The sequence below is a fragment of the Hyla sarda genome, chromosome 10 (genome assembly GCF_029499605.1).
Source record: "Hyla sarda isolate aHylSar1 chromosome 10, aHylSar1.hap1, whole genome shotgun sequence".
NCBI classification, from domain to species: domain Eukaryota; kingdom Metazoa; phylum Chordata; class Amphibia; order Anura; family Hylidae; genus Hyla; species Hyla sarda.
Window position 1 is genome coordinate 126,232,096 of NC_079198.1, and position 26,460 is coordinate 126,258,555.

A 26,460-nucleotide genomic window follows, 5' to 3' on the forward strand; every position below is an offset into this window, starting at 1 on the left:
TTTCAGGCTTAGATACACAACTCAGCAGCACTTTGTCGTCCCTGGAAATGATCTTGTATGGAGTTTGTGAGAAAGATTTTTTTTTTATGATATGTGAACAAGATCTTGGTTTCCATGACAACAGGAAAGTCTTGAATGAATCGGCATTTTGAAAAGCGTCGCCGGGAGTTGGCGATAGGATTCCTGGTGCAACATGTCCGGTTTATAACCCTGGTGCAAGGAATCCATCACCAGCTGGTGCAAAACTACAACTCCCAGCATGCCCGGACAGCCAACGGCTGTCCGGGCATGCTGGGAGTTGTAGTTTTGCAATAGATGGAAAACAACATTGCAGAAACCACAGCAATAAGACCCTTTTGCACAACAACAGGTATAACTATTTAAAGGGAAAGTACCAAATCGCATGAGACTTGCTTTGTTACATTTCTATAAAACCTATTTTGCCAATTATATGATGAAAATTTTATTTTTATAAAAAATAAATAAAAAAAAAACACACTCCAAATATCACTACAATGTAAGATACGTTATCGCTTGCAGTACCCATTTTCACCACATCCTCTACAGCCGACTAAAGCCATAGGCACCAATGAAACAGCGCCCCCCTCTACACACTCAACACAAGTTTAAACATAATGCCGACGTGACTCTTTCATTACCAGTCAGCGCAGTATTTTCTCACGGACAGATGCGATCACATGACCTGCATTCTGCTTCATTATTTATGTTACTTCGTTACTTTGTATTGTTAAAAAAAAAATTTTTTTTTTTTTATATATATAATGAAATTGTACAGGACAGATATGAAACCAAAGCCGCTGAGGATGCTGAACGGGCCCGGGTGTGGGTTTTCTACGATGCGTGATGTCATGTGACTGCGTGGTGAACGCCCTCGGCGATGCCAAGTTTTTCAGCTGTTGTATTTAAAGTGAATTTTTCAATAAAAGGAACTGATTATAATTGTCTCCGTTGCCATTGGAATCTGTTCTGATAAGTATGTGAACCCCATGTTATTGAACACAAAAACCATCAATGTGACCCTCCATATATTTTGTACCTTCCTGCACTCTTAAAGGGATATTCCAGGAAAAAACTTTTTTTGAATATATATATATATATATATATATATATATATATATACACACACACATATATATATATATATATATATATATATATATATATATATATATTAACTGGCTCCAGAAAGTTAAACAGATTTGTAAATTACTTTGATTAAAAAATCTGAATCCTTCCAATAATTACCAGCTGCTGAAGTTGAGTTGTTCTTTTCTGTCTGGCAGCAGTGCTCTCTGCTGACATCTCTGCTTGTCTCGGGAACTGCACAGAGTAGAAGAGGTTTGCTATGGGGATTTGCTTCTAAGCTGGGCAGTTCCTGAGACAGGTGTCATCAGAGAGCACTTAGACAGAAAAGAACAACTCAACTTCAGAAGCTCATAAGTACTGAAAGGATTAAGATTTTTTTATAGAAGTAATTTACAAATCTGTTTAACTTTCTGGAGCCAGTTGATATATATATAAAAAGTTTTTTCCTGGATAACCCCTTTACTACACAGTACACTATACATCATTATTGGGAGGTGCAGTTTGTCAGTTCCTCCTGCAGGGGGCAGAATATAATCAGAATTTTCTGCTGTACTTTACAGAGCCCAGAGACCCAGATCATAGAAATGTTTACATCTATCTATTCTTATTGTACAGGACACATTGTGGCGGTTATCGGTCATGTGTTACACTGCCGTGTATAAGTATTCACCCCCCTTGTATTCTACATTTTGTCGTGTCATAGCCATGGATTCAAATTTATTTCATTACAATTTTAGACCAACTCAGAATAGACCCAGATTTGTAAGTGAAGAATAAATATAACTTGGATCTCAAAATTATTTACTAATAAAAACCCGAAAAATGTTCAGTGCACTAGTATTCACCCCCCTTACTGTAAAACCACTAACAAAGACCTGGTGCCATTAATTTCCTTCACAGTTCACATTATTATTAATTATTATTAATTATTATTATTATTATTAATTAATATAATTAATATTATTATTATTATTATTAATAATAATAATTAAGATTAATTATTAAATAGGGTCCACCTGTCTGTAAGTTAATCCCAGTACAAATAATGTCCCTTAAAGGTGCCAGAGTTTGTTAGAGAGCATTACTGAACAAACAGCAGCATGAAGACCAAGGAGCTCACCAAACAGGTCAAGTGTTAAGTTTGGGGGAAGTATAAAGTAGAGCTAGGAACATATTCTAACGGAGCACCATAAAATCCATCATCAAACAATTGAAGAAAATACGGCACAACTGCAAATCTACCAAGACAAGGCCGTCCACCCAAACTGATAAGACGGGTAAGAAGAAAACGAATATGGATGTTGTGTTGATCAAAAGGTAAAAGTCAATTTATGTTCCAATTTGTAATAGTAGCAGAACAGAGAACAGAAAGAGTCCAAGGGGGGTGAATACTTATGCAAGGCACTGTATATACAGGAGACATTGTGACGGTTATCAGTCATGTGTTACATATAGGGGAGACGTGATGGTTGTCAGTGTCCACCATATTCAAAACCCATCCTGCCTTAAAGGGGTACTCCGCTGCTCAGTGTTTGGAACAAACTGTTCCGAATGCTGGCGCTGGGAGCTCGTGACGTCATAGCCCAGCCCCCTCATGACATAATGCCACCGCCCCCTAAATGCAAGTCTATGGGAGGGGGCGTGACAGTCGTCACGCCCCCTCCCATAGACTTGCATTGAGGGGGTGGGGCGTGACGTCAGGAAGGGGCGGAGATTTGACGTCACAAGCTCCCGATGCCGGCTCCAGCATTCGGAACAATTTGTTCCAAAGGCCGAGCAGCGGAGGACCCCTTTAAGGCTATGTTCACACTGCGTATTTCACTCAGAATTCCGCAAGTGGAATTCCGCACAGTGAACATTAGCATCAGCGTGAATGGGTTTTCCGCGAGACCCGTTCACACTGAGGAATTTCAGCGGCGGACAATTCCGCCGCCGGAATTCTTCCACGCAGAGAACGAACATGTTCCTTGTTTGCACGGGAGTCCGCGAGAACTGACTAGCCGTCAACGGTGATGGTGCAGCACAGCGCGGTCCTAACGCCAAAGTGTTTTCGGCGGCTGCCAGATGGAATCTCTGCTCGCGGAATACTACGAGCAGAGTGTGAACTACTTCTCACAGCTGAGGGTCTGTTACAGTTGTATGCGTTTCCTTTTGGACTGTAAACTGATACATTTAATCCGCACTGCATTTGTATTAACACAGTGGACCGTGCTAACGTATTATAGGTTTATATAGACTTGATACAATTGTTACAAACCCTCAGCTCTGTGCATTATTTAGACCTATACAGTGTTTTCAGTCTTTGGACGTAACTGAGAGCAAAGAACAACAAACCATGTAAAATTATTATTAATACAGATCATCCAGGGGCTGGAGATACTTGTCCTGTGACATAAATGGCCGCACTCTCCGTATATCATTCGGTGTTGTCTATAGTTATAGAATATGCGGAGGTTGCTCCCCCTGTGCACGACTGGAGCCCAATAATCATCATGACGCCCCCTGACAGCCGGGGAGTAGTTGTAGTTTAACATTGTAGTCACGTCCTCACCGCTGGATCACATCAAGTATAAACTGCAAGTGCTGGGTGACCATGAGACCCTACTGTACAGTGCAGCGCTCCTTCAAGTTACAATAGGAATCGGCTCCAGGACGACCATTGGATGTTGAGACCAGAACTCTATGGAAACCTGGGAATTGATTCTGAAGGACCAAAAATGTCATCCAAAAATAGGAAAAAGTGAGGATTAAAGAAAAATACGTAGATAACTAATAGAGATAAAGCAAATCCTTACATATAAAAGTAATAAAGATCTGCTGGGAGCTGTAATCACTGTCTATGTAGAGGACAGGAGCTTCTTCAGGGTCCTGTACAGTACACAGTGTCCTAAAAAAGTAATGGAGCCGCCCTCACCTGGTGTCCAAAGGAGCAGCTAACCCTGGTAGAGGTAAAGAGTACAGAACATGTAATACCTCCCTGTACTGTAGGGGGCGCTATCAGACCCCAGTCAGTGCATATACTTCAGTAATACAGGTAAAGAGTACAGAACATGTAATACCTCCCTGTACTGTAGGGGGCGCTACCAGAAACCAGTCAGTGCATGCACTTCAGTAATACAGGTAGAGTAGTACAGAACATGTAGTACCTCCCTGTACTGTAGGGGGCGCTACCAGACACCAGTCAGTACATGCACTTCAGTAATACAGGTAAAGAGTAGTACAGAACATGTAATACTTCACTGTACTGTAGGGGGCGCTACCAGACACCAGTCAGTGCATGCACTTCAGTAATACAGGTAGAGTAGTACAGAACATGTAGTACCTCCCTGTACTGTAGGGGGCGCTACCAGACACCTGTCAGAACATACACTTCAGTAATACAGGTAAAGAGTAGTACAGAACATGTAATACCTCCCTGTACTGTAGGGGGCGCTACCAGACACCAGTCAGTGCATGCACTTCAGTAATACAGGTAAAGAGTAGTACAGAACATGTAGTACCTCCCTGTACTGTAGGGGGCGCTACCAGACACCTGTCAGTACATGCACTTCAGTAATACAGGTAAAGAGTAGTACAGAACATGTAATACCTCCCTGTAATGTAGGGGCACTACCAGACACCAGTCAGTGCATACACTTAAGTAATACAGGTAAATAGTACAGAACACGCAATACCTCCATGCACTGTAGGGGGCGCTACCAGACACCAGTCAGTGCATACACTTCAGTAATACAGGTAAAGAGAAGTACAGAACATGTAATACCTTCCTGTATGTAGGGGGCGCTACCAGACACCATTCAGTGCATGCACTTCAGTAATACAGGTAAAGAGTAGTACAGAACATGTAATACCTCCCTGTACTGTAGGGGGCGCTACCAGACACCAGTCAGTGCATACACTTCAGTAATACAGGTAAATAGTACAGAACACGTAATACCTCCATGTACTGTAGGGGGCGATACCAGACACCAGTCAGTGCATACACTTCAGTAATACAGGTAAAGAGTAGTACAGAACATGTAATACCTCCCTGTACTGTAGGGGACGATACCAGACACCAGTCAGTGCATACACTTCAGTAATACAGGTAAAGAGTACAGTACATGTAATACCTTCCTGTATGTAGGGGGCGCTACCAGACACCATTCAGTGCATGCACTTCAGTAATACAGGTAAAGAGTACAGAACATGTAATACCTCCCTGTACAGTAGGGGGCGCTACCAGACACCAGTCAGTGCATACACTTCAGTAATACAGGTAAAGAGTACAGAACATGTAATACCTCCCTGTACTGGAGGGGGCGCTACCAGACACCAGTCAGTATGTACAGGATATAACTCAGGTTCTCACTTCTCACACTTTCTCAGGGTTTCTTTCTAACCATTTAAAAAATCTTTTTTTCCCCTGTCAATAAATGAACAAATAACATTTTACAACCAGGGGGCTAAAAAAAAAAAAAAAAGACCTGCTGTTGACTTAAAGTGGTACTCCGCCCCCCCAAAAATATCATCTAAATAATAGTGGATGAGATGTCTGACCCCCCCACGATCTCCGGCCCGGCACCCCAGTAATCCGCATGCAAAGAGCGAACTAGACTCTGTGCCGGATTACGAGCGGCCGAAGCTGTCACCACAGCCGCCGGCAGCCGATGTTCTGAACATTAATGTTTAGAAAAACCCAATGCTGAGCGAGAGGGGGGTCCCAGCGGCCGGACTCCCCCATGATCAGACATCTTATCCCCTTATCCTTTGGATATGGAATAAAATGTTTAGGGGTGGAGTACCCCTTTAATTTTCACAGCTGAGGGTTTGCTACCACTGTATCTATAGTCTGAACGATCCTCTATGACAGTGGTCTCCAACCTGAAGACCTCCAGATGTTGCAAAACTACAACTCCCAGCATGCCCGGACAGCCAACGGCTGTCCGGGCATGCTGGGAGTTGTAGTTTTGCAACATCTGGAGGCCCGCAGGTTGGAGACCACTGCTCTATGAGTTAAACAGCTGAGTCTTCAGTCTGACGTATTATGCCTGCGCTGACCCATTGTAACGAACGATCAGGACACAAGACATTTGCACTGCTGCTTTGTTGACCTCCCTTGCTGGGACTTGTAGTTCCCCATCGATTCTTATAGCTCTACAGACCGTCCTAACAAGTTCTGGAGGAGAATATTTTAAAATTACGGCTTATGATCCCGCTTTCCCGGACAGTCCCAGATACATTTTGTCGCCATCAATAGACTTTAATTTTTATTTTATTTAAAAAAAAATTTCCCCTGTGGGTTCTGCGTCGCCATGGAGACTGATTTTCGACGAGCCAAGGCAGGAACTGCGCAGATTTCCTCATTGGGTATTTAAGAGCTCATCAAAATTAAGATGAGTCCATATAAATACTTCAGAGCGGAAGAAAAGGCGCAGACAGCGAGCGAGCCCGGCGTCCTCTGCGCCATGATGAGCGGATGGAGAGCGATCTGTCAGCGCGTACGCCCACTGCCCAGGCTGAGCCCTGCCAGAACAAACAGCCACTAATGGAGGGGAAATGATGAGATGGTGCGAGCCGCCATACAGGGAGCTGTTATGGTGTCACAGACATCAGTCACATAATGTACGGCTGCAGCTGTGGGGGCTGACTCCATATCTGGAGCCGTGTTTCCCAACCAGGGTGCCTACAGCTGTTGCGAAACTACAACTCCCAGCAGGCCGGGACAGTCTTTGGCTGTAGATTTGCAACAGCTGGAGGCTCCCTGGTTAGGAAACACTGATCTAGACATATTTTTATCTATAGTTATATCAGTGTTTCCCAACCAGGGTGCCTACAGCTGTTGCGAAACTACAACTCCCAGCATGCCGGGACAGTCTTTGGCTGTAGATTTGCAACAGCTGGAGGCTCCCTGGTTAGGAAACACTGATCTAGACATATTTTTATCTATAGTTATATCAGTGTTTCCCAACCAGGGTGCCTCCAGCTGTTGCAAAACTACAACTCCAAGCATGCCCAGACAGTTTCATGCTGTAGTTTTGCAACAGCTGTAGGCACCCTGGTTAGGAAACACTGATCTAGGCATATTCTCATCATATATCTAGGACAGTGTTTCCCAACCAGGGTGCCTACAGCTGTTGCAAAACTACAACTCCCAGCATGCCCAGACAGTCTTCGGTTGTAGTTTTGCAACAGCTGTAGGCACCCTGGTTAGGAAACACTGTTCTAGACATATTCTCATCATATATCTAGATCAGTGTTTCCCAACCAGGGTGCCTCCAGCTGTTGCTAATCTACCGCCAAAGACTGTCCGTGCATGCTGGGAGTTGTAGTTACGCAACAGCTGTAGGCACCTTGGTTGGGAAACACTGATCTAGATATATGATTAAACTATGTCAAGATCAGTGTTTTCTAACCAGGGTGCCTACAGCTGTTGCAAAACTACAGCGTAAAACTGTCTGGGCATGCTGGGAGTTGTAGTTTTGCAACAGCTGGAGGCAACCTGGTTGGGAAACACTGATCTAAATATACAAGTAGAATATATCTAGATCAGTGTTTCCCAACCAGGGTGCCTACAGCTGCTGCGAAACTACAACTCCCAGCTTACCCGGACAGTCTTTGGCTGTAGATTTGCAACAGCTGGAGGCACCCTGGTTAGGAAACACTGATCTAGACATAATTCAATCGTATATTTAGATCAGTGTTTCCCAACCAGGGTGCATCCAGCTGTTGCAAAACTACAACTCCCAGCATGCCCGGACAATCTTCGGCTGTAGTTTTGCAACAGCTGTAGGCACCCTGGTTGGGAAACACTCTTTTTACACATTTGCAATGTTATACGTAAAGACAAATGGAAGAACTCCGCACCTACAATGGAGTGTGGGAAATTAGTTATCAGACCTCATCCCACTCCCTATATAAGATTCTACATATTTACAGTGATACACATGGGGGAGATTCATCAGAACCTGTGTAGAGGAAGAGTGGTGAAGTTGCCCATAGCAACCAATCAGATCGCTTCTTTCAGTTTTCATTTTAAAAATGAAAGAAGCTATGTGATTGGTTGCTATGGGCAACTGCACCACTTTTGCTCTATACAGGTTCTGATAAACCTCCCCCAGAAAGCCTATAGACTATGGGTTTCCATAAACCGTGGCCCACCGGCTGTTGCAGAACTATAACTCCCATCATGCCTGGACAGCCGGAGCAGAGGAGCAGCGCCATAGACGCTGGGGAAGTCTGAAATGTTTGATGTTTTGTATGGACAAACTGTGAATAAATGTGAGGAAGAATGATTCAAATAGCAGGTTAGGTTTTTAGATTAAGTTTTTGAAGCAAAAGCCAAAAAAGTATTTTTAATAGTAAAAAATAAAAAATAGTGAAAGATAAATGTAATAATAATAATAATTATATATATATATATATATATATATATATATATATGTATATATATATATATATATATATATATATATATATACACATACATAAAATGATAAATGTGAATAAGCCCCTCCCCTAATAAAAGTTTAACCCAACGCCCTTTTTCCCATTTTCAGATGAAATAGTGTAAAGAGAAATAAGCATAAATATATTCATTATTGTCGCATCCAGAAATGTCCAAACTTTTCAAATATAACATTACTGATACTGCAGGGTCAATGACGTAAACATAAAAAAAAATATCAAAGGCCAGAATTGCGTATTTTTGGTCACTTTATATACCAGAAAAAAATGAATAAATAAAAAAGCAAATAGTTGTCACAGCGAGCGCTCCAGATTATCTACGCCATTTTGTGTCCTCCCGCCAAGATGATTGGTCGGACTTACTCCCTTGTTTGTCGTGTTTGGAGGAGAAAGAATTCTGTGTTGCATTCAAAGATCACCATATTTACACTGAAGCATAGGGGTGGAAACCTCATGCTTTGGGGCTGTTTTTCAGTAAAGGGACCAGGATGACTGATCCGTGTAAAGGAAAGAATGAATGGGGCCATGTATCGTGAGATTTTGAGTGAAAACCTTTTTCCATCAGCAAAGGCATTGAAGATGAAACGTGGCTGGGTGACAATTATCCCAAACACACTGCCCGTGCAATGAAGGAGTGGCTTCTTAAGAAGCATTTCAAGGTCCTGGAGTGTCCTAGCCAGTCTTCAGATTTCAACTCCATAGGAAACCTTTGGAGGGAGTTGAAAGTCTGTGTTGCCCAGCAACATCCCCAAAACATCACTGCTCTAGAGGAGATCTGCATGAAGGAATGGGTCAAAATACCAGAAACAGTGTGTGAAAACCTTGTGAAGACAGAAAACGTTTGACCTCTGTCATTGTAAACAAAGGGTATGTAACAAAGTATTGAGATGAACTTTTGTTATTGACCAAATACTTATTTTCCACCATAATTTGCAAATAAATTCTTATGATTCAAATAGATTCATGTGATTTTATGGATTATTATTTTTTATTACGTCTCTCATAGTTGAGGTATATCTATGATGAAAATTACAGGCCTCTCTCATCTTGCACAATTGGTGGATGACTAAATACTTTTTTCCCCCACTGTATATTATCTGACATTGTAATATACATATAATTGATTTAACTATGAAAGTCTATTGCTATTGGTGCTGGGACACACGCAGCCCCCTGATGTTCTGGTGAATGTTACATTCCGGATATTTCAGATTAAAAAAAAAAAAAGCTCCGGGGATTTATACATGAAATTTCCATTTGGTAAAAATATTGTGTGAAATTTTTTTTTTTAACTAAGTAAATAAATAATTATCTGTACTGGAACAACGGCGAGATCAGATGGTGAGGGGGCGTCGAAAAATAATATCCACGGCCCAAAATAATAAATCACCGAACCCACTGAGCAACAGCAAGAAGATACAGCGTGTGCGGCCGATATTCCCCCACTGCTGATGGAGACGGGAAATCCACAGTCACCTAATGTCAGGAAGCCAGAGAGCAAAACAGGATGGTACTGAAGTGACTGTGGCTCCTAGGCATCATATTTAAGATTGGGGCCCCTGGTATATGGGGTCAAGTGTGTGTATATATAAAACTCTACATGTATGTATGCGTGTATATATATATATATATATATATATATATATATATATATATATATATGTATATATATACAGCCATAGCCGAAAATGTTGGCACCCCTGAAATTTTTTCAATAAAATGAAGTATTCCTCACAGAAAAGGATTGCAGTAACACATGTTTTGCTATACACATGTTTATTCCCTTTGTGTGTATTGGAACTAAACAAAAAAAGGGAGGAAAAAAAGCAAATTGGACATAATGTCACCAAACTACAAAAAAGGGCTGGACAAAATTATTGGCACCCTTAACTTAATATTTGGTTGTGCACCCTTTGGAAAAAATAACTGAAATCAGTGTCTTCCTATAACCATCAATAAGCTTCTTACACCTCTCAGCCGGAATGTTGGACCACTCTTCCTTTACAAACTGCTCCAGGTCTCTTATTGGAAGGCGCCTTTTCCCAACAGTAATTTTAAGATCTCTCCACAGGTGATCAATGGGATTTAGATCTGGACTCATTGCTGCCACTTCAGAACTCTCCAGCGCTTTGTTGTCATCCATTTCTGGGGGCTTTTTGACGTATGTTTGGGGTCATTGTCCTGCTGGAAGACCCAAGATATCGGACGAAAACCCAGCTTTCTGACACTGGGCTGTACAGTGCGACCCAAAATCCATTGGTAATCCTCAGATTTCATGATGTCTTGTACACATTCAAGGCCCCCAGTGCCAGAGGCAGCAAAACAACCCAAAACATCATTGACCTCCACCATATGTCACTGTAGGTGTTACGCCTAGCGCTCCGGGTCCCCGCTCCTCCCCGGAGCGCTCACGGCGTCTTTCTCCCTGCAGCGCCCCGGTCAGTCCCGCTGACCGGGAGCGCTGCACTGTCATGGCCGTTGGGGATGCGATTCGCACAGCGGGACGCGCCCGCTCGCGAATCGCATCCCAGGTCACTTACCCGTCCCGGTCCCCTGCTGTCATGTGCTGGCGCGCGCGGCTCCGCTCTCTAGGGCGCGCGCGCGCCAGCTCTCTGAGACTTAAAGGGCCAGTGCACCAATGATTGGTGCCTGGCCCAATTAGCTTAATTGGCTTCCATCTGCTCCCTGCCTTTATCTGACCTCCTCCCATGCACTCCCTTGCCGGATCTTGTTGCCTTGTGCCAGTGAAAGCGTTTAGTGTGTCCAAAGCCTGTGTACCTGAACTTCTGCTACCCATCCTGACTACGAACCTTGCCGCCTGCCCCCGACCTTCTGCTACGTCTGACCTTGCCTCTGTCTAGTCCTTCTGTCCCACGCCTTCTCAGCAGTCAGCGAGGTAGAGCCGTTGCTAGTGGATACGACCTGGTTGCTACTGCCGCAGCAAGACCATCCCGCTTTGCGGCGGGCTCTGGTGAATACCAGTAGCCTCTTAGAACCGGTCCACTAGCACGGTCCACGCCAATCCCTCGCTGACACAGAGGATCCACTACCTGGAAGCCGAATCGTGACAGTAGATCCGGCCATGGATCCCGCTGAGGTGCCGCTGCCAAGTCTCGCTGATCTTCCCACGGTGGTCGCTCAGCAATCGCAGCAGATTGCCCAACAAGGACAGCAGCTGTCGCAGTTGACCGCCATGTTACAGCAACTTCTGCCTCTGCTACAGCAGCAACCATCTCCTCCGCCAGCTCCTGCACCTCCTCCGCAGCGAGTGGCCGCTCCTAACCTCCGCTTGTCCCTGCCGGACAAATTTGATGGGGACTCTAAACTCTGCCGTGGATTTTTGTCTCAGTGTTCCCTGCATATGGAGATGTTGTCGGACTTGTTTCCTTCAGAACGGTCTAAGGTGGCGTTCGTAGTAAGCCTTCTTTCAGGAAAGGCCTTGTCTTGGGCCACACCGCTCTGGGACCGCAATGATCCTGCCACAGCCACAGTCCAGGCCTTCTTCGCTGAACTCCGGAGTGTCTTCGAGGAGCCAGCCCGAGCTTCTTCTGCCGAGACTGCCCTGTTGAACCTGGTCCAGGGTAATTCTTCCGTTGGCGAGTACGCCATACAATTCCGTACTTTTGCTTCTGAACTATCCTGGAATAACGAGGCTCTCTGCGCGACCTTTAAAAAAGGCCTATCCAGTCGCATCAAGGATGTGCTGGCCGCACGAGAGATTCCTGCCAACCTCCAAGAACTCATCCATTTGGCTACCCGCATTGACATGCGTTTTTCTGAGCGACACCAAGAGCTCCGCCAGGAAAAAGACTTTGATCTCTGGGCACCTCTCCCACAGCATCCTTTGCAGTCTTCGCCTGGGCCTCCCGCCGAGGAGGCCATGCAAGTGGATCGGTCTCGCCTGACCCAGGAAGAGAGGAATCGCCGTAGAGAAGAAAATCTCTGTCTTTACTGTGCCAGTACCGAGCATTTCTTGGTGGATTGCCCTATCCGTCCTCCACGCCTGGGAAACGCACGCACGCACCCAGCTCACGTGGGTGTGGCGTCTCTTGGTTCCAAGTCTGCTCCTCCACGTCTCACGGTACCCGTGCGGATTTCTTCTTCAGCCAACTCCTCCCTCTCAGCCGTGGCCTGCTTGGACTCCGGTGCCTCTGGAAATTTTATTTTGGAGTCGTTTGTTAATAAATTCAGCATCCCGGTGACCCGTCTCGTCAAGCCGCTCTACATTTCCGCGGTCAACGGAGCCAGATTGAACTGCACCGTGCGTTACCGCACAGAGCCCCTCCTCATGTCTATTGGACCCCACCTTGAGAGGATTGAGTTCTTCATTCTCCCCAACTGTACCTCTGAGGTCCTCCTCGGTCTGCCTTGGCTCCGGCTTCATTCCCCCACCATTGATTGGACCACCGGGGAGATCAGGAACTGGGACTCTGCTTGCCACAGGAAGTGCCTCTCCCCCCCTCCCAGTCCCGTCAGGCAAGCCTCTGTGCCTCCCCATGGCCCCCGTCCTGGTGTCACACTGCCCCGTGCCAGGCCTCGCCCTCTGCCCTCCCTCTCCATCCCCACTCCTGCTGTACTGCCTGCCGTTGAGGAAACCCTCCATTCTTTCCCGGTGTCCTCATCCCAGGGGAGGCAGTTACCGGACAAAGAGAAGGGGAGACCTAAGGGGGGGGGTACTGTTACGCCTAGCGCTCCGGGTCCCCGCTCCTCCCCGGAGCGCTCACGGCGTCTTTCTCCCTGCAGCGCCCCGGTCAGTCCCGCTGACCGGGAGCGCTGCACTGTCATGGCCGTTGGGGATGCGATTCGCACAGCGGGACGCGCCCGCTCGCGAATCGCATCCCAGGTCACTTACCCGTCCCGGTCCCCTGCTGTCATGTGCTGGCGCGCGCGGCTCCGCTCTCTAGGGCGCGCGCGCGCCAGCTCTCTGAGACTTAAAGGGCCAGTGCACCAATGATTGGTGCCTGGCCCAATTAGCTTAATTGGCTTCCATCTGCTCCCTGCCTTTATCTGACCTCCTCCCATGCACTCCCTTGCCGGATCTTGTTGCCTTGTGCCAGTGAAAGCGTTTAGTGTGTCCAAAGCCTGTGTACCTGAACTTCTGCTACCCATCCTGACTACGAACCTTGCCGCCTGCCCCCGACCTTCTGCTACGTCTGACCTTGCCTCTGTCTAGTCCTTCTGTCCCACGCCTTCTCAGCAGTCAGCGAGGTAGAGCCGTTGCTAGTGGATACGACCTGGTTGCTACTGCCGCAGCAAGACCATCCCGCTTTGCGGCGGGCTCTGGTGAATACCAGTAGCCTCTTAGAACCGGTCCACTAGCACGGTCCACGCCAATCCCTCGCTGACACAGAGGATCCACTACCTGGAAGCCGAATCGTGACAGTAGGTTCTGTGTTCTTTTCTTTGTAGGCCTCATTCCGTTTTCGGTAAACAGTAGAATGATTTGCTTTACCAAAAAGCTCTATCTCGGTCTCATCTGTCCACAAGACGTTTTCCCAGAAGGATTTTGGCTTACTTAAGTTCATTTTGGCAAAATGTAGTCTTGCTTTTTTTATGTCTCTGTGGCAGCAGTGGGGTCCTCCTGGGTCTCCTCCATAGTGGGGTCCTCCTGGGTCTCCTCCATAGTGGGGTCCTCCTGGGTCTCCTCCATAGTGGGGTCCTTCTGGGTCTCCTCTATAGTGGGGTCCTCCTGGGTCTCTTCCATAGTGGGGTCCTCCTGGATCTCCTCCATAGTGGGGTCCTCCTGGGTCTCCTCCATAGTGGGGTCCTCCTGGGTCTCCTCCATAGTGGGGTCCTCCTGGGTCTCCTCCATAGCGTTTTATTTCATTTAAATGTTGATGGATAGTTCGCGCTGATACTGATGCTCCCTGAGCCTGCAGGACAGCTTGAATATCTTTGGAACTTGTTTGGGGCTGCTTATCCACCATCCGGACTATCCTGCATTGACACCTTTCATCAATTTTTCTCTTCCGTCCACACCCAGCGAGATTAGCTACAGTGCCATGGGCTGCAAATTTCTTGAGAATGTTGCCCAGTGTGGACAAAGGCAAATCTAGATCTCTGGAGATGGACTTGTAACCTTGAGATTGTTGATACTTTTCCACAATTTTGGTTCTCAAGTCCTCAGACAGTTTTCTTCTCCTCTTTCTGTTGTCCGTGCTTAGTGTGGCACACACAGACACACAATGCAAATACTAAGTGAACTTCTCTCCTTTTTATCTGCTTTCAGGTGTGATTTTTATATTGCCCACACCTGTTACTTGCCCCAGGTGAGGTTAAAGGAGCATCACATGCTTGTAACAATCTTATTTTTCCACAATTTTTATAGGGTGCCAATAATTTAGTCCAGCCCATTTTTGGAGTTTGGTGACATTATGTCCAATTTGCTTTTTTTCCTCCCTTTTTTGGTTTAGTTCCAATATACACAAAGGGAATAAACATGTGGATAGCAAAACATGTGTTACTGCAATCCTTTTCTGTGAGAAATACTTCATTTTCTAGAAATATTTCAGGGGTGCCAACATTTACAGCCATGACTACATGTGTGTGTACATATATTTATATATATATATATATATATATATATATATATATATATATATATATATATATATATATAGGTTACAGCATAACTTCCATATGGCTGGAGTTATTTTGATGAAACTTTGTCACATACGTCAACTAATATTATAGTAGCGTTAAGTAAACCTCTACCACTCCCTTATTGGGGCTTTGTCTATGGGACTTTTGGTATGTCTACTGATCATGTTACTCTTGGGCTGCAGAGATTGCCCGGTAATTTTAAACATCTTGTTGACTGTCCAGCAGGGAGGTGCAAAGAATGGCTAGTGCCGGGGATGGGATATGAGGTGGAGATATAAAGTTGAGATATGAGGATGTGGTATGAAGTTGGGCTATGAGATCAGGATGAAAGGTTGGGATATGAGGTCCGGATATGAGGACAGGTTATGAGGTCGAGATATGAGGACAGGATATAAGGACGGGAAATAAGGAAGGGATATGAGGACGGCATATGAGGATGAGATATGAGGATGGGATATGAGGATGAGATATGAGAACAGGATATAAGGATGGGATATGAGGTCGGGATATGAGAACGGGATATGAGGATGAGATATGAGAACAGGATATGAGGATGAGATATGAGGTCGTGATATGAGGATGAGATATGAAGACGGGATATGAGGAAGAGATATGAGGATGAGATATGAGGACGTTATATGAGGACAGGATATGAGGATGGGATATGAGATCATGGGCGGATCCAGGGGGGGAGCCACAGGGCAATTGCCCTATAGTGCCCGAGGGCCACTATACTCTGTGTAATAATATATAGTATTTCACGTGCCGACATTCCCCTATGTAATTATTGCCTGATAGTGCCCCTCCCGAGACTAGACTCTGGATCCGCCACTGTATGAGATTGGGATAAGAGGTCGGGATATGAGGTCGAGATATGAGGAAAGGATATGAGGCTGAAATATGAGGAGGGGATATGAGGACGAGATATGAGGATGAGATATGAGGATCGGATATGATGACGAGATATGAGGACGAGATGTGAAGATGGGATATGAGATCGGGATAAGAGATTGGGATATGATGTCGAGATATGAGGACAGGATATGATGTTGGAATATGAGGACGGGATATGAGGAAAGGTTATGAGGTCGAGATATGAGGACGGGATATGAGGATGAGATATGAGGACGGGATATGAGGATGAGATATGAGGACGGGATATGAGGATGAGATATGAGGACGGGATATGAGGATGAGATATGAGGACGGGATATGAGGACGGGATATGAGGATGAGATATGAGGACGGGATATGAGGATGAGATATGAGGACGGGATATGAGGATGAGATATGAGGACAGGATATGAGGAAAGGTTATGAGGTCGAGATATGAGGACGGCATATGAGGATGAGATATGAGGACGGGATATGAGGAAAGGTTATGAGGTCGAGATATGAGGACGGGATATGAGGATGAGATATGAGGACGGGATATGAGGAAAGGTTATGAGGTCGAGATATGAGGACGGCATATGAGGATGAGATATGAGGACGGGATATGAGGAAAGGTTATGAGGTCCAGATATGAGGACGGGATATGAGGATGAGATATGAGGACGGGATATGAGGAAAGGTTATGAGGTCCAGATATGAGGACGGGATATGAGGATGAGATATGAGGACGGGATATGAGGATGAGATATGAGGACGGGATATGAGGAAAGGTTATGAGGTCGAGATATGAGGACGGGATATGAGGATGAGATATGAGGACGGGATATAAGAGCAAGAGCATTATTGTTGCTTTCTTTCTCCACAAAAGGTTTAGGTAAAAACACCAGGAACTCACATATAGGAACTCACTGGCAATATATATTTTGTTATTCCCTTTGTCAGTGTTCTCTTATATAGGCACAATCTACAGCTTTTTCATCCTGAGCTTTCTGGTGCATGAATAGAATTCCAAAACTTACACAAAGGCAGAAGTAAGAGAGATGGAGCACAACAGTATACAAGGCCTAGGTCTCCAAACTGTGGACCTCCAGCCGTTGCAAAACGACAACTCCCAGCATGCCCGGGCATGCTGGGAGTTGTAGTTTTGCAACGGCTGGAGGTCCACAGTTTGGAGACCATTGATGTAGGGTCTAGTTATATGATAGAGAATATGCCCCTTCCCATTCTCTAAATAAGAAATGCTCAGGATGTGCTATATGCGATTTGCCTGCAAGGAATTGTCAGAAATACATTTTCAGCAGATCTGCTCCAGTTATGTAACACATCATCCATATATCACATGCGGTTTGTAAAAAGATGAATTTGAGGATATAAATATCTTGTGTGGGATTCTTGTCGGCTCTAATTCCCTGATTATCTGGGGACTCTACCGAAGCACGAAAGACCTAAACCCTATAGCAATCTGTCAGGAATATGCTCCCCGCTATAATTAGGCGCACGTCAGCTCCCCCCGCAACAATACCCGCTAAACCAGAGAATATTACATTGTATCCACCCGCTACCATATTGTATCCATTGTTCCATTTTATCTAGTATTGTACTGAATATAATTTGTACATTACATTGTATTTAATGTTTTGTATCCATTATTCTATTGCATCATATTTAACATTTTATTGTATCCGTTATTATATTGCATTGTATTAAAGGGGTATTCCAGGAAAAAACTTTTTTGATATATATCAACTGGCTCCAGAAAGTTAAACAGATTTGTAAATTACTTCTATTAAAAAATCTTAATCCTTTCAGTACTTATGAGCTTCTGAAGTTTAGGTTGTTCTTTTCTGTCTAAGTAATCTCTGATGACACGTGTCTCGGGAAACGCCCAGTTTAGAAGCAAATCCCCATAGCAAACCTCTTCTAAACTGGGCGGTTCCCGAGACACGTGTCATCAGAGATTACTTAGACAGAAAAGAACAACCTTAACTTCAGAAGCTCATAAGTACTGAAAGGATTAAGATTTTTTAATAGAAGTAATTTACAAATCTGTTTAACTTTCTGGAACCAGTTGATATATATATATATAAAAAAAAAGTTTTTTCCTGGATAACCCCTTTAATTATTTTATTGTATCTATTATTATATTGCATTTTATTCACTATTTTGTTGTACCTATTATTATATTGCATTGTATTTACTATTTTTTTGTATCCGTTATTTTATTGCATTGTATTACCGTATTTTTCGCCCTATAGGACGCACCGGCATATAAGACGCACCCAATTTTAAAGGTGCAAAATCTAGAAAAAAAAAGATTCTGAACCCAACAGTGATCTTCAACCTGCGGACCTCCAGATGTTGCAAAACTACAACTCCCAGCATGCCCGGACAGCCGTTGGCTGTCCGGGCATGCTGGGAGTTGTAGTTTTGCAACATCTGGAGGTCCGCAGGTTGAAGACCACTGGTATAGGAGGTAATACTCGCGTGTCCCCGCCGCTCCGGATCAGTCGCCGCTGCCCTGGATGTCGCTCCATCGCTGTCGCCGCATCCCCCGGGGTGTCCCCGACGCTCCGGACATCTTCTTCCCCGGGATCCACGCTCTCTGTCGCCGTCATCACGTCGCTACACACGCCGCTCCTATTGGATGACGGAACGGCGTGCGCGACGACGTGATGACGTCGAAGGAGAGCGCCAGCCATGCAGGGGATCCCGGCACGGAGCAGACACCGAGGAGGCAGGTAAGGTCCCTCCCGGTGTCCTGTAAGCTGTTCGAGACGCTGCGATTTCACCGCGGCGGTCCCGAACAGCCGGGTTAGTGTCACTTTCCCTTCAGACGCGGTGGTCAGCTTTGATCGCCGCGTCTGAAGGGTTAATACAGGGCATCACCGCGATCGGTGATGTCCTGTATTAGCCGCGGGTCACGGCCGTTGATGGCCGCAGGGACCATAGGTGTGTATTCGTCATATAAGCCGCACCAACTTTTTCCCCCCAGGCGAAAAATACGGTAATTATTTATACGGCGAAAAATACGGTAATTATACGGCGAAAAATACGGTAATTATTTAAATGTATCTATTATTATATTGCATCATATCTAATATTTTATTGTATCTATTATTATAGTGCATCGTATTCACTATTTTGTTGTATCTATTAATATATTCCATTGTATTTACTATTCTATTGTATCCGTTATTATATTGCATTGTATTTAATTTTTTATGTATCTATTATTATATTGCATCATATCTAATATTTTATTGTATCCATTATTATACTGCATCATATATAAAGGAAATATATCATGCAGAAAAACTTATGCCCTATCCAAAGAAATGTTAGATCCGGACGGCTTTCCCATAGAGACACACGGAGGGGGCGTGTCGGTTACCGCTTCGTGCAGCGGTCAATACACCCTGTTCCCGGGGAGAGCCAGGGTCCCGTGGAGGAGATCGCAGGGGGTCCGAGCAGTTGGACCCCCGCGATCGAAAACTTATCCCCTATGCTTTGGAGAGGGGATAGATTTTTGTGCATGATATATCTTCTTTAATATTTTCTTTTATTCATAGTTATATTGCAATCAGGCTCAGATGGGATCCAGTATCTAGAACCATCTAAGGCCCCTTACACACCGCCGTTGCTACCCGTTGAGAACGGCCGCTAAAGTCTATTTCTTTTTTGTCACTTTAACGCTGTTCTCGTGACGGGAGCAAGGGGCAACAACGGGTCCCGGCGGCTCCCATTTACTATTATGGGGGCCTCTGGGATCCTGGGAGAATAGCGGGAAAAAGATGCCTCCTGCAGTCATTCTTTTCCCACTATTCCCCCGGGCTCCCCCAAAGGCCTTGGGCTAATGGCAGTGTGAAAGTAGCCTAATGCAGGGGGCGGGGGGCAAACTAGCTATAGGTGGTCCTACCTACAGGGGGCAAACTACTTGCAGGGACGTCCTACCTGGAGGACAGGCAAACTACCTACAGGGTAGTACCTATGTACAGAAGGGCAAACTATCTCTAGGGGGTTCTACCTACAGAGGGTCTTACCTACAGGGGGATCAATTTACCTGCCGTGGTTCTACCTACAAAGGGTCCTACCTAAAGGGAATCAAACTACCTGCAGGGGGTTCTACCTACAGAGGGTTCTACCTACAGGTGGCAAACTACCTACAGGCCTGTGAATTCAAGTAGAGAAAACAGACATGGTCGCACATCCACAAATTGTATTTTGATCTACTTGCTTCTCAGCATAAATTCAAAAACTAGCAGGTTGTTAGTAAACATTTTGATCAAAAAGTACAAAGCCCACTCACCACGTCAAGGCCACCTATTTTGAGTGGGTCCCTAGCATAAAATGGCGTAGCACTGGGCGCAACCACCACCGCCGCAACACCAGTGCCCACAGGGGGAACGACTCACTGGCAAAGCAGCCCCAATGCCACTCAACCTACAGACGTGTAGTACCTACATGGGGCAAGCTAACTATAGGGGCCAAACTGTATCTGGGAAGATGGACGTGAGCCCCGCAGTAAAAAAAATAAAAATTGAGTTGTGGCCCGAACTAGAAAAGGTTGGGAAACACTGATCTAATGTGTATAGGGCCCTCCTGACTGTTCCTCAACAGCAGATGTCCAGGGAAAGAAGACTCAGGCATGTTTAATTTCAACTACAGTACCCAGAAAGACTAGGGTTATTTAGTTTAGAAAAAAAGAATTTTAGGGGAGTCTTAGAGGGTACCTCTCATCAAATAAACTTTTGATATATTTTAGATGAATGAATGTTGAATAACTTTCCAATAGCATGTTAATGAAAAATATGCTTCTTTCTATTGTATTTTTCCCGATCAGTCCTGTCAGCAAGCATTTCTGACTAATGCTGGAGTCCTAAACACTCAGAGCTGCCAGCCTGCTTTGTTCACAGCCAAACAGGCTGTGAACAAAGCAGGCTGGCAGCTCTGAGTGTTCTCCTTTGTGAACAAAGCAGACTGGCAGCTCGTAGTGTTTAGGACTCCATCATGAGTCTGAAATGCTTTCTGCCAGGGCTGGTAGGGAGACCCCTAGTGGTCATTTCTTCAAAGGGGAAAATTAAATAGAAAGAAGCATATTTTTTAATAACATGCCATTGGAAAGTTATTCTGCATACATTAATGTATAATATATCAAAAGTTTTTTTGATGAGAGGTACCCTTTAATAATGGGGGCATTGATAGCATAATTAAGGGGGCACTCTTATGTTACTAATAATGGGGATATTGATAGCAATATTAATGGGGCACTCTTATGGCACTAATAATAGGGACATTGATAGCATAATTAAGGGGGCACTCTTATGGCACTAATAATGGGACACTGATGGCACCGATAGTGGAGAAACTCTGATAGCAATATTAAAGGGGTTATCCAGGAAATTTATATATATATCTCAACTGGCTCCAGAAAGTTAAACAGATTTGTAAATTACTTCTATTAAAAAATCTTAATCCTTTCAGTACTTATGAGCTGATGAAGTTGAGTTGTTCTTTTCTGTCTAAGTGCTCTCTGATGACACCAGTCTCGGGAACCGCCCAGTTTAGAAGCAAATCCCCATAGCAAACCTCTTCTACTCTGTGCAGTTCCCGAGACAGACAGAGATGTCAGCAGAGAGAACTGTTGCCAGACAGAAAAGAACAACTCAACTTCAGCAGCTGATAATTATTGAAAGGATTACGATTTTTTTAATAGAATTAATTTACAAATCTGTTTAACTTTCTGGAGCCAGTTGATATAAAAAAAAAAAAAGTTTTTCCCTGGAATACCCCTTTAATGGTGGCAGTAATAACGGGGGAATAATGACGCTATTAATAGGGGCCCTGATAGAACTATTAATATGGCAACCTGGTGGCAGTATAATGGGGGCGCGTTATTCATGAGGCGCTCTTGGAATTTCTAAGGCCTGGTCTCTCAGACATTGTATGTACATGATGTATATGTGGAGGGGGGATGTTTAGGATCTCTTAGCTTCCTTTCCCTTGACCCTTCCTAATTGTCTTATGGATCCGTCTTTACCTTATCCAGCAGATCAGATGTGACAGATCAGATGTGTGAATAAATGCATGAATGTAGATCGGGGGGGGGGGGGGGGAGATGCCATTGTAGGTTAAAGTTGCCATTTGGATGCTATAATTCCCATGATGGTGGGGTACTCCATTCCGGGCCCTGTCCATTGGACGTTCAGTTCTTTATAAAGTTAATATGTAACTTGTAGCCATTGAATCAGATTGTGTTCAGTACCAGGTAGCTGCGGGGAGAAGGTGCGGCCACCAAAACCTGATAAAGGTGAGAACAAATACAATCCCCAGATAAGGTCTCCAAACATCATGTGAGGCTGGAGATGCCTGGAGGGGAGCGAGACCAGTTCTCTCCGAGCCCCATGGGTCACAGAAGAGGATCCAATAAGGGAATCAGAATATACTGTATGTAGAAAGAAAGACCCCACCGGTGACCCAAATAAGGTCTCCAAACATCATGTGAGGCTGGAGACCAACCCATGGGTCACAGAAAATCATCCAATGAGCCATGGGAATATATGGGAATAAATATACTGTGAATATATGTAAAAAGATAAGACCCCCAGGTGACCCAGATAATGGGGTATAGTAAGAACCTCCCACTGCACCCCATAGTCTCACCCTCTGGTCTTCTGCTATGAGATTTCTCAAAAAAAATTCTTATTGTGGTAGCCTAGGGGGGTATGTAGGGTAATTGGGGTGTTGCGGTTCTGTATAATAAACGCGCGCTGTTAACCCATGTCACTCGTGACGCCAGGGTGAGGGTTAAAACTCAGTAGTGATGCTGGGCCTATCGCCACCCTTCCCAAGAGCGATAGGTGAGTGTAAAATAAATGGATTGTCCACAGCAGTGCTGAACTTAAAACTTCCAGGAACTTTACTGAAGATTTTCTGTACATGCAGTATCGGTAACAGTCCAGATAACAGAGTCTCTATAAACAGCACAGCAGTGATTGACAGATGCTTAGGACCGGAAAGTTCTCTTAAGATTAGGAGGATTGTACTTGCATAGATCCGCTGGATGTAGGGGTTGGATTAGGTCCAGAGATCTTGCGGAGATAGCGGGGAATTGTAAGAACTATCCGTCTCTAGCGCAGGCCTAGGCCGCAAGGCTTTGGCCTAGTAATTGTCTTGAAAGCTGCGGAGGTCCTACCTCGTCCAGAGTCAGCAACCCAAGAGCAATGATGCTGCTTGCTTGGCAGCGCAGGAACAAGAGCGTGATAAAATGGCGCAGCTCCCTTATATGGGCAGGGGCTGGCCGTTTTGGATTGGTCCATGTCAGCTGTCACTCACCGTTACAATGGATTGACGAGAACCACCAAAGGTCCTTTAGCAAAACCATAGAGTTCTGTAACCCGGTCACATGACCCGCAGGTCCTGCGACGCTAAAACAAGTGAGTAACACCATATACATATATTTATATAGATAATATTTATAAATATTAAGTTACTAAGGGGGTGACTAGGGGTTAATTAGGGAAGCAAACCCCGACAGTCCTAGGGACTCTAACTTTGGGGACTAATAACTAATGCACAGTATGAAATACGGTGCCGGGACACCACATTATCGTTTGTAATGTCCTAGGAAAATATCTGATAATCTAGAAAGGTGGTCTCCAAATTGTGACCCTCCAGATGTTGCAAAACTTCAACTCCCAGCATGCCCGGACAGCCGTTGGCTGTCCGGGCATGCTGGGAGTTGAAGTTTTGCAACATCTGGAGGGCCAAAGTTTGAGATCGCCGATCTAGACCCTTATAAAATGCCAGAATATTGGAATTTTATTTGTTATGAACCATCTAATTTACAGTGATATTCCTGCCATAAGATGCACCAGTTCCATATACACCTCCTGAATAGAAACACAACAATTACACGTTGTCTCCAGGAGGGAAACTGCTCCGTAATTAACCCCGTGTGCAGAGCGAGCGGAGACAAAGGAGCGGAGCACGGGGTGTTTTGTCATGTGTTACTATACATACGATTCTAATGATAGAGGGGGCGGAATGAGACAGCCCGGGGTATCCCCTCATTACCAGCATGTGCATGGAGGGAGAAAGTAACAACACTGAATCCATAGTCACCGACCTTGGAGAGTAATTCCCTTCATTACTGAAGTCACATAACTAGGGTAGGAATCACCACTGAGTCACAGGGCATTTTATGATATAGGATTGGTAAGTGTTTTTATTTTATGTCCATCTCATCACAAACTAACTGCTGTAATACTGCTCCTATGTACAAGAATATAACTACTATAATACTGCTCCTATATACAAGAATATAACTACTATAATACTGCTCCTATATACAAGAATATAACTACTATAATACCGCTCCTATATACAAGAATATAACTACTATAATACTGCTCCTATATACAAGAATATAACTACTATAATACTGCTCCTATATACAAGAATATAACTACTATAATACTGCTCCTATATACAAGAATATAACTACTATAATACTGCCTCCTATATACAAGACTATAACTACTATAATACTATTCCTATATACAAGAATATAACTACTATAATACTGCCTCCTATATACAAGAATATAACAACTATAATACTGCCTCCTATATACAAGAATATAACTACTATAATACTGCTCCTATATACAAGAATATAACTACTATAATACTGCTCCTATATACAAGAATATAACTACTATAATACTGCCTCCTATATACAAGAATATAACTACTATAATACTGCCTCCCATATACAAGAATATAACTACTATAATACTGCTCCTATATACAAGAATATAGCTACTATAATACTGCTCCTACATACAAGAATATACCTACTATAATACTGCTCCTATATACAAGAATATAACTACTATAATACTGCCTCCCATATACAAGACTATAACTACCATAATACTGCTCCTATGTACAAGAATATAAATACTATAAAACTGCTCCTATATACAAGAATATACCTACTATAATACTGCTCCTATATACAAGAATATAACTACTATAATACTGCTCCTATATACAAGAATATACCTACTATAATACTGCTCCTATATACAAGAATATAACTACTATAATACTGCTCCTATATACAAGAATATAACTACTATAATACTGCTCCTATATACAAGAATATAACTACTATAATACTGCCTCCTATATACAAGAACATGACTACTATAATACTGCTCCTATGTACAAAAATATAACTGTTACGCCGAGCGCTCCGGGTCCCCGCTCCTCCCCGGAGCGCTCGCAACACTCTCTCCGCTGCAGCGCTCCGGTCAGATCCACTGACCCGGGGCGCTGCGATTCTGCCTCCAGCCGGGATGCGATTCGCGATGCGGGTAGCGCCCGCTCGCGATGCGCACCCCGGCTCCCGTACCTGACTCGCTCTCCCTCGGTCCTGTCCCGGCGCGCGCGGCCCCGCTCCCTAGGGCGCGCGCGCGCCGGGTCTTTGCGATTTAAAGGGCCACTGCGCCGCTGATTGGCGCAGTGATTCCAATCAGTGTCTTCACCTGTGCACTTCCCTATATCACCTCACTTCCCCTGCACTTCCCTGCCGGATCTTGTTGCCATTGTGCCAGTGAAAGCGTTTCCTTGTGTGTTCCTAGCCTGTGTTCCAGACCTCCTGCCGTTGCCCCTGACTACGATCCTTGCTGCCTGCCCCGACCTTCTGCTACGTCCGACCTTGCTTCTGTCTACTCCCTTGTACCGCGCCTACCTTCAGCAGCCAGAGAGGTGAGCCGTTGCTAGTGGATACGACCTGGTCACTACCGCCGCAGCAAGACCATCCCGCTTTGCGGCGGGCTCTGGTGAAAACCAGTAGTGGCTTAGAACCGATCCACTAGCACGGTCCACGCCAATCCCTCTCTGGCACAGAGGATCCACTACCTGCCAGCCGGCATCGTGACAGTAGATCCGGCCATGGATCCCGCTGAAGTTCCTCTGCCAGTTGTCGCTGACCTTACCACGGTGGTCGCCCAGCAGTCACAACAGATAGCGCAACAAGGCCAACAGCTGTCTCAACTGACCGTTATGCTACAGCAGTTACTACCACAGCTTCAGCAGTCATCTCCTCCGCCAGCTCCTGCACCTCCTCCGCAGCGAGTGGCCGCTCCTGGTCTACGCCTATCCTTGCCGGATAAATTTGATGGGGACTCTAAGTTTTGCCGTGGCTTTCTTTCCCAATGTTCCCTGCATCTGGAGATGATGTCGGACCTGTTTCCCACTGAAAGGTCTAAGGTGGCTTTCGTAGTCAGCCTTCTCTCTGGAAAAGCCCTGTCTTGGGCCACACCGCTCTGGGACCGCAATGATCCTGTCACTGCCTCTGTACACTCCTTCTTCTCGGAAATCCGAAGTGTCTTTGAGGAACCTG

The 26,460-nt window shown here is 44.9% G+C and overlaps 1 protein-coding gene across 2 annotated transcripts in view; it reads left to right on the forward strand.

The window, feature by feature from the left end:
* Nucleotides 1–8,278: 8,278 nt before the first annotated feature.
* VSIG2 (V-set and immunoglobulin domain containing 2) overlaps nucleotides 8,279–26,460 on the forward strand; it is a 53,304-nt gene continuing 35,122 nt past the window's right edge. For both annotated transcript variants that reach the window (XM_056543432.1, XM_056543433.1), the window contains exon 1: nucleotides 8,279–8,393. In XM_056543432.1, coding sequence (XP_056399407.1) covers nucleotides 8,378–8,393 — 16 coding nt within the window. In that variant the 5' untranslated portion in view covers nucleotides 8,279–8,377. The remainder of the gene's footprint in view (nucleotides 8,394–26,460) is intronic.